General features: G+C 36.6%; 1 protein-coding gene across 1 annotated transcript; it reads left to right on the top strand.

Moving 5' to 3' along the window:
- Positions 1-5,731: 5,731 nt before the first annotated feature.
- On the top strand, positions 5,732-8,031 carry LOC105804118 (L-type lectin-domain containing receptor kinase IX.1). Its single transcript, XM_012636612.2, has one exon. The coding sequence runs from the start codon at positions 5,877-5,879 to the stop codon at positions 7,839-7,841; it is 1,965 nt and encodes a 654-aa protein (XP_012492066.1). The 5' UTR covers positions 5,732-5,876; the 3' UTR covers positions 7,842-8,031.
- Positions 8,032-8,329: the final 298 nt, after the last annotated feature.

Raw genomic sequence — 8,329 nt, 5'->3', positions numbered from 1 at the left:
CCCATTCTCCTTGATACCATAAGGACGAGATGGGAAGATCGGAGTAAGAGTAACGAAGTAAAGACTTTCCGGTTTGAGGCCAAATGGTGTTTGGAAAGTTCATTTGAGGAAATGGTTCGAAGATGGTGGAAGGATATTCCTGGTTGTGTACCGAGCAAGCTTGAGAGAATTGGTCACCAAATGCAAAAATGGAGTAAGTCAATGGATAGGGACGAGAAAAAGATTTGTGTGGATCTAGAAGAAAAGCTAAACAGTCTTTATAATCGGGAAATTTCTGACGAGACCCTTGAGGATATTATGGAGGTTCAATTAGGACTTAATTTGGAAGCTGACAAAGAAGAACTATTTTGAGAGCAACGAGCCCGAGTCAACTGGTTGAAGAATGGCGATCGAAATACCAAAATTTTCCATAAGGTTGCGGTGCAACGCCACCTCCGTGGTAGAATTTCTGAATTAGAAGACGAGAATGGTAGACGAACTACTTCAACTCTCGAGTTTATAAAGATAGCTTCAGATTATTTTGGTAAGCTATTCACAACATCAGATATGGGATCGGATGAGCATCTATTTGGGTTAGTAGAGAAGAGGATTACTGATAGCATGAATGATAGTTTGTTAAAACAATTCACCGAGGAGGATGTTACCAATGCAGTTCAGTAGATGGCCCCTTTGAAAACTCCCTGTGTTGATAGATTTCCTGTAATTTTTTCCAAAGATACTGGCATATTATTGGTATAGAGATTTCTCGGTATTGTCTATCTATCTTGAATAGTCAGACTGAAATAGGTGATATTAATAAAACGCGTATCACTTTGATTCCCAAAGTGGACAAACCAAAGAATATGACCCAGTTCAGACCTATAAGCCTTTGTAACGTCATCTACAAAATTGTGGCGAAAGTCTTGGTTATTCGTATGAGTGATATTTTGGGTAATTGTATTAATGAAGCTCAAGGAGCTTTCATCCCAGGAAAACTTATTTCGGACAATGTGTTGATCGCTTATGAAGTCCTCCATTCACTCAAAATGAAGAGAAGAGGCAAGAAGGGGAACTTTGCACTTAAGCTGGATATGAGTAAAGCTTATGATCGAGTTGAATGAGATTTTTTGGCTGGAATGATGAAGCATCTAGGTTTTAATGCTGATTGGATTGTGCTCGTCATGAGGTGTGTTTGTTCTGTTTCTTACTCAGTTAGCTTCAATGGAGTGAACAATGAATGGTTTTTTCCTTCAAGAAGGCTACGACATGGTGATCCTCTCAGTCCATACATGTTTTTGATTTGTGCTGAAGGCTTTTCTACGCTTATGCAGGAAGCGAAACAGAAGGGTCGAATGGTGGGTGCATCTATTGGTAGGGAGCGGTTGACTATCAATCATTTGTTTTTTACAGATGATTGCATTCTCTTTGGTGATGCTTCGTGTAATGGGGCAAGAGTGGTTCGGGATATAATAAGAGAATATGAAATTGTTTTAGGACAGCGGGTGAATTTTGATAAGTCTCTTATTTATTTGGTGCGAATGTAGACTCTACTGTCAAAGTGGATATTGTCAACTTGTTAGGAGTCCGGAAGGCTTTGAACCCGGAGAAATACTTGGGTTTGCCTATGATGGTAAGCCGGAAGAAAGCGTGGGCTTTTGCTAATTTTGCGGATCGACTCAGAAAACGTGTTGAAGGATGGAGGTTGCGCTATTTGTCTATGGGAGGGAAGGAGGTGTTTATTAAATCGGTTCTACAAGCAGCTCCAATTTATGCTATGCAATGCTTTCTTCTGCCGAAGTCGCTATGCCGTAAGCTTGAAGGAATTATGAACAGATTTTGGTGGACAAACAAAAAGTCATCGAAAGGTATTCACTAGAGTGGTTGGGAAATGCTATGCAAACTGAAATGTTTTGGGGGGGTTAGGTTTTAAAAATTTGTTCTTATTTAATAAGGCCTTATTAGCAAAACAGGTTTGGCATATTTTAGATCAACCTCATTGTTTGTTAGCTAGAGTATTTAAAGCCAGGTATTTTCCTTCTTCTGATATTTTATCAGCGAAAATTAGATCTTACCCCTCGTTTACCTGGAGAAGTCTTTGCAGTGCTAGTGAGGTAATTAGAGAAGAGGTTCTATGGCGGGTTGGGAAGGGTGATTGCATCAACATCTGGAACGACCCTTGGTTACCTAGAAGAGAGAATAATTGAATTTCAATTCAGATGATTAGGCCTATTTGGACTATCGTCAATCAGCTAATTATAACGGATACTAGTACCTAGGATAGGGAGCTGGTTCATAACTTGGTGGACGAGAGTACAACTGATCGTATTTTCGCTATTCCCATTCTGGAAGTGGTCCGGAGGATAGGTTGGTTTGGAAACATGAGGGTTCTAGGGAATACTCTGTTAAGAGTGGGTATCAGGCTCTTAATACAGACTACTTACGAGGCTCTACTTACAGGTCATCTTTTGGTGAGGATTACAATTTGTTTTACAATGCTTTATGGTCATTAAACATTCCAGGGAAAATTAAAATACATATTTGGAGGCTGGTGAATAATTTGGTGCCTCACTTTGGTAATTTGGCACGTAGGACTTTGTGTGTAGAAGTATCGTGTCCGCTGTGTGAGGAAGAGCTGGAGGATTCTGATCACCTGTTGTGGTCTTGTGGTATCCTGCAGAGGGTGTAGGAGTCGTTAACAGTGAAGATTCCTTCATTCGAAGAATTGGTGGGTCATACGCTCCGTTTTGTTAAAATGTTCTCTGTAGCTGATGAACAACAAAAACAAATCATTGCGATATCCATGTGGAGTCTTTGGTTCCATAGAAATAAGCTAGTTCATGAAGGGGTTAAATTTTCGATGCAAGAGCTGTTGGGGTTTATTCGGGGATTGTGCATAACATTTGTCTTAATTATATGTCTCTCTGTTCCTCTTGTAGACTACTGATTAAGGAGATCTGGAGACCACCGGACCAAGGAGTTATCAAGTTAAACTTTGATGCGTCTCTCCTAAAGGAAGAGAAGCTCGCTGTAACAGCAGTTCTAGCTAGAGATTTTATAGGTGAGATTGTAGGGGCAGAAACTTATCTTTTTAAAGATGTCGCCGACGCGTTTGTGGCAGAAGCAAGGGCTTGTGAAAAGGCGCTAATCTTCGCGAGTATGAGATGTTTCCGTCGACTGGTTGTGGAAGGCGATTCGCTGACAGTTATAAAAAATGTTCAAATGAAGGAGAAAGATAAATCGGTGCTCAGACCGATTACACATCACATCTATAATTTGGGTATGTTTTTTGATGAGATATCTTACCTTGCAGTGCCTCGATTGATTAATGAGGCAGCTCATACACTGGCGTTGGAGGGCCGAAGACGAAAGATCTATGGGGGTTGGATCAATGGAGTGCCTGAACCTGTCAGATTAGCGGCATTGCAGGACCGTTTGGCTTGGGACCGGCGGAGCTGAGTTCATCTTGTTTTACTTTGGAAACAGAGGAGGGTCGTCCAAAGTGCTTGTTCTCTCATTATACTTGTTCCAGAATCTAATGATGAGGAGAGGAATGGCTGATATAAGGTGGAAAAAGTGGTTTTCTTCGGCTCAAGCGTTGTTTTCTGATGCTTTGGTATTGATAGTTTCTAGGCGTTCTTTTTTGGTGCTTGCCAGTTGTTTTGGTTGTCGTTTTATGTTGCTTTTCTTCACGTTTCAGATACTATTTGTCTTGAGCCGTTTTTATTAATATCAGTCTATTTTTAGCTAAAAAAAAATAAACACGAGTTTTAAATTCCATGAGAAGTACATTTGATAAAAAAAACCAATACTTTTAATTGGATAATTTGATAGGAATGCAAATGGAGACCATTTCCATCTCAACTTAATGCTAATTTAAAAAGAAAAAAGAAAATTTAATTAATGAAATTATCCTACTTCAAACTCTAAACCTAATCTAAGATGAAGACAATTCAATTTGAATATATGATATAGCTTCGACATAAAATAATCTCATCCCAGCTATAATCAGTTTATCAACTCTACAAATTTATATAAATTTGAGATTAATAGAATATATCACCATTTTTATAACCATGATTCTTAAGGATAGAGGAACTTCTAGGATATTTTTTCATACTGAATTTCTACCATTTTTTTAATTATAAAAGAGAATTGGGCTATTTGAGAACATTTTAAGATAGTTGAGCTTTTGAGCCCAAATTAATTTTGGTTACAGTTTTAAATTTAAAAAAAAACTTACATCTTAAGTAAGTATATATTGGGTTATAATTTTTAAATTTAGGTAATACTTTTATATGAATTTTATGGTTTCCAAGTTTGAATCCTATTTTGTGCAATTCTTTTTATTAAATTTTATATGAAAATTAAAAATTAAATTTACTCTCAATTATAAAGTGTCTCTTCACTTGGATTGAAAAGTGATATGAATATTAGGATAGAATAAATCTTTTTAATTAAAAAGGTTAAATATAAATGTGACTCATATAGGTTGCTAAGCCCGAAGCCTATATTTTAAAATTCAGGTAATAAATTTTAATTGTTTTTCAAAAGATTATCATTACTAATATAAAAGTATGTAAATTGAGTATTTTTATTTATGGGGTGGGAGGGATTATAATTAATTTTAAATATTTTCAAAAAATCTATAGATGACCATTTCCTTATTCGAACTTTTCTCTCTCTTCTTCATCAAACCAATTTTAGACTACAAATTATTTGCCCACTCGCTACTTCCTCTCCAATTTGCTTTTTCTTAAAAAAAGAAAAATATTGTTCCCCTTCTTTTCTTCAAATTTATAAATATAGGCTTCTTTGCGTTTTTAGATTTCCAAGAAATAAAATAAAGTGAAATACTAAGAATTCATGAGAAGACTTTCAAAAAACAACTTCCCTTGGAAAACCTGAAAATAAACTTTGGAAAAAGAGTTTCCCTAGATGTTTTTGGGGTTTGACATGATCTTCGTAATGGGGTTTCAACTTTCAAGGATCCAGACATTTATATATCATAATTAGTTGGCTAATTAGTCATTTATGTTATATAAAATTTGATCATTTTGTTTTTATGTTATGCTTAAGTGTTTTCTTTTTAAAATTTTTGTATGTTACATTTAAAATGGTCCAAGGTTAAGAAATACCATGAAAGAATTATTTCACTTATAAATTTTACTTTTCTTAATTAAAGAAAGGGAGAAGAGAGGAAAGAAGTGAAGAAAAATAAAGGAATAAAAGCAAAGTTAAAGGAAAATAAAATAAAATAAAATAAATTTTAAATTGCTAAAAAGAAAAAAGATATAGGGATTTATTTGTACAATTTAACTTAAAATTTTAATCTCAAATGATGCTAGCTTACAATTATACCATTAATGATGGTTAATGGTTTAGGACCCAAAATGTAATAAATTAATAATATCAATAAGTTTTTAAAATTTAAGGATGAAAACATAACATCAAACTAAAAGATAATTTAAACCGATTAAGTTTATAAGCTACCCTTTTTATTCACATAATTTGCGTTGAATAATACTAGGTAACATTTTATTACTAGTCCCTAGTTTATAGGTAAAATTTTGGATTTAATTTCTAAACTTTTTTTTAAGAATAAACAAAATGGTAGACAGTGCCTTTTGACTTTTGATGTAAGTTAAAAAGAATGGAAAAAACTCTTTGAACGGGTCAGTAAGTTGTCCTGACTGGGAAAAACAACCCGCACTCTGAGGTTCAAATTTAGAAAAAGATATTCAACTTCAAAATATTAGTTTTGACTAACCCAATATTTATTTGGACTATCTTTTTGTTGAGAAATAAGGTTATAATAATCAAGCATCTTAAGACGCAGCTCACAGATTCTTTCCAACCATTCTAAAGCTTCAACTCTGCTACATTCTTCACCAATTGACATGGTCGCCAGGTTCTGCAACTCAGTAGTTATTCTTCTATGCTTCGTTTCCTTTCTCTCTATTCTTCCCTGTCCTGTTTCTGTCAGCTTCCAACTCTCCCGGTTTGACCCAACTATGATCACCATTGTCTATCAGGGTGACGCAAAGCCTGATGTTGGAACCATCGAGTTTAACCTTGTCAATTATATAAACCGAGTTGGATGGGCTACATATGCCGACAAGGTGTTGCTTTGGGATTCTGAAACAGGTAAGATTTCCGATTTCAACACTCGGTTTTCCTTTGAAATCAACACCCAAGGTGTTCCACTTTATGGTCATGGGTTATGTTTCTTTCTGGCTCCTGTTGGATCTCTAATCCCACCAAACTCAGCTGGTGGCTTTTTGGGATTGTTTAACACCACAACCAGTGATTCACCAAGCAACCAAATTGTCTCCATAGAGTTCGATTCCTTCCATAATCCTGAATGGGATCCACATGGAATTGATGGTCATGTGGGGATCAACAACAACTCTATTGCTTCAGCTGTTTACACTCAGTGGAATGCTAGCTCTCATAGTGAAGATACTGCCAACGTGTTAGTTACTTACAATTCTACCACTAAGGATTTGAGTGTGTCATGGAGCTATTTAACCACCAACAGTCCACGAGAGAATTCAAGTCTTTCCATGCGGATTGATCTAATGAAGGTCCTACCAGAGAGGGTCATGGTTGGTTTTTCTGCTGCAACAGGTATGTATGTGGAGAGACATGTACTTAAATCATGGGAATTCCATTCAAATTTGGAAGAACCAGCTACCAATGGAAAGAATACAAGAAGGATCAAAATACTAGTAGCCTCTGCAGTTCCTGTCAGTGTTTTGATAGCTGGGACAGTTATATCATGTATCATGTGGTTTCTGTGGAAGAAAAGGCAAACAAAAATTGGTGAAACAAAAAATTTAGCATCCATTAATGATGATGAACTTGAAAGAGGAGCTGGACCTAGAAGATTTTCCTTTAAAGACCTTGAATCTGCTACCAACAACTTCTCTGAAGGGAGAAAGTTAGGTGAAGGAGGGTTCGGAGCAGTTTATAGGGGTTACCTTATCGATCTGGACATTGAAATCGCGGTTAAGAGGATTTCGAGGGGGTCTAAACAAGGTAAAAAGGAATATGCAACTGAAGTGAAGGTCATTAGCCAGTCAAGACATCGGAATCTAGTGCAACTTATTGGTTGGTGTCATGATAAGCGTGAGTTGTTACTTGTCTATGAGTTCATGCCAAATGGTAGCCTTGATTCCCACCTATTCGGCAGAAGAATTCCACTTACTTGGCCTGTAAGGTACAAAATATCTCTTGGATTGGCATCTGCAATTTTTTATCTTCACGAGGAGTGCGAGCAGTGTGTCGTGCACCGAGACATCAAATCCAACAATGTGATGCTAGACTCTAGTTTCAATGCCAAACTAGGTGATTTTGGACTGGCAAGGCTTATGAGCCATGAGCTTGGTCCAAAAACAACAGGGTTGGCTGGAACTATAGGCTACTTGGCTCCAGAGTATATAAGCACAGGAAGAGCAAGCAAAGAGTCGGATGTATATAGCTTCGGAGTGGTTTTATTAGAAATTGCTACCGGACGAAAGTCAGCGGACCCAAGAGAAGCAACTGAAACAGGATTGGTAGAGCAGGTTTGGGATCTTTATGGGGAAGGAAAGCTTCTTTCGGTTGTAGATGAGAAATTGAATCAAGATTTTGATGTAAAACAAGCGGAGTGTGTGATGATTGCTGGACTGTGGTGTGCTCACCCTGACAACCGGTCGAGGCCCTCCATTAGGCAAGCAATTCAAGTTCTGAATTTTGAGATAGCGCCTCCAGATCTTCCTAAAAACATGCCTCTTCCTGAGTTTCATGCCCTTCCTGTCTCATTCATTTCTAAACAACTTGGAATAAACAACTCAAGCACTACTGATGGTTGTGAAATATGATTTTCCTTTCTCTTTTTGGCTAAGTTGTATCAGATATTGCCTGGTTTCTTCCTCGCAATGAGTAGGGGCGTACTTTTGATTATGTGCATAAGCAATTTACTTGTATATATCCATTGTCAATGTAAGCAACTTTCTTGCACAAAGCTTTAATATTAAAGCTAGAGACAAATAGAGATTTACTTTTAACTAATCCAAATTCTTAAAGGCTTAAATAAAGATTTGGTACTTGAATTTGTTTATTTCTCTCCAATTGATACTTAAAGGGTTTTTTTAGTACTTTTTTGTAACACCGTAAACTCCAGTACAGGTGGCAGCATAAGGTTGTGACACCGTTAACATATATGATTGTATCGAAAAATGCGTCTTTATCATTTATGCAAAAAACAAAATTACTTTCAGCTATGCGTTAAATTTAATGGAATGCTAAGATTCAAGCCACAAACTTGCTAGATGCATGATTAGTAATGACCAGGAAAGGTTTCTCGTAT

The sequence above is a fragment of the Gossypium raimondii genome, chromosome 11, assembly GCF_025698545.1.
Source record: "Gossypium raimondii isolate GPD5lz chromosome 11, ASM2569854v1, whole genome shotgun sequence".
In the NCBI taxonomy this organism is placed as follows: Eukaryota; Viridiplantae; Streptophyta; class Magnoliopsida; order Malvales; family Malvaceae; genus Gossypium; species Gossypium raimondii.
This window is presented reverse-complemented; position numbering and strand designations above follow the sequence as displayed.

Coding starts and splice junctions, on each gene's coding strand:
- LOC105804118 (XM_012636612.2), top strand. CDS start 5,877: ATGGTCGCCAGGTTCTGCAACTCAGTAGTTATTCTTCTATGCTTCGTT.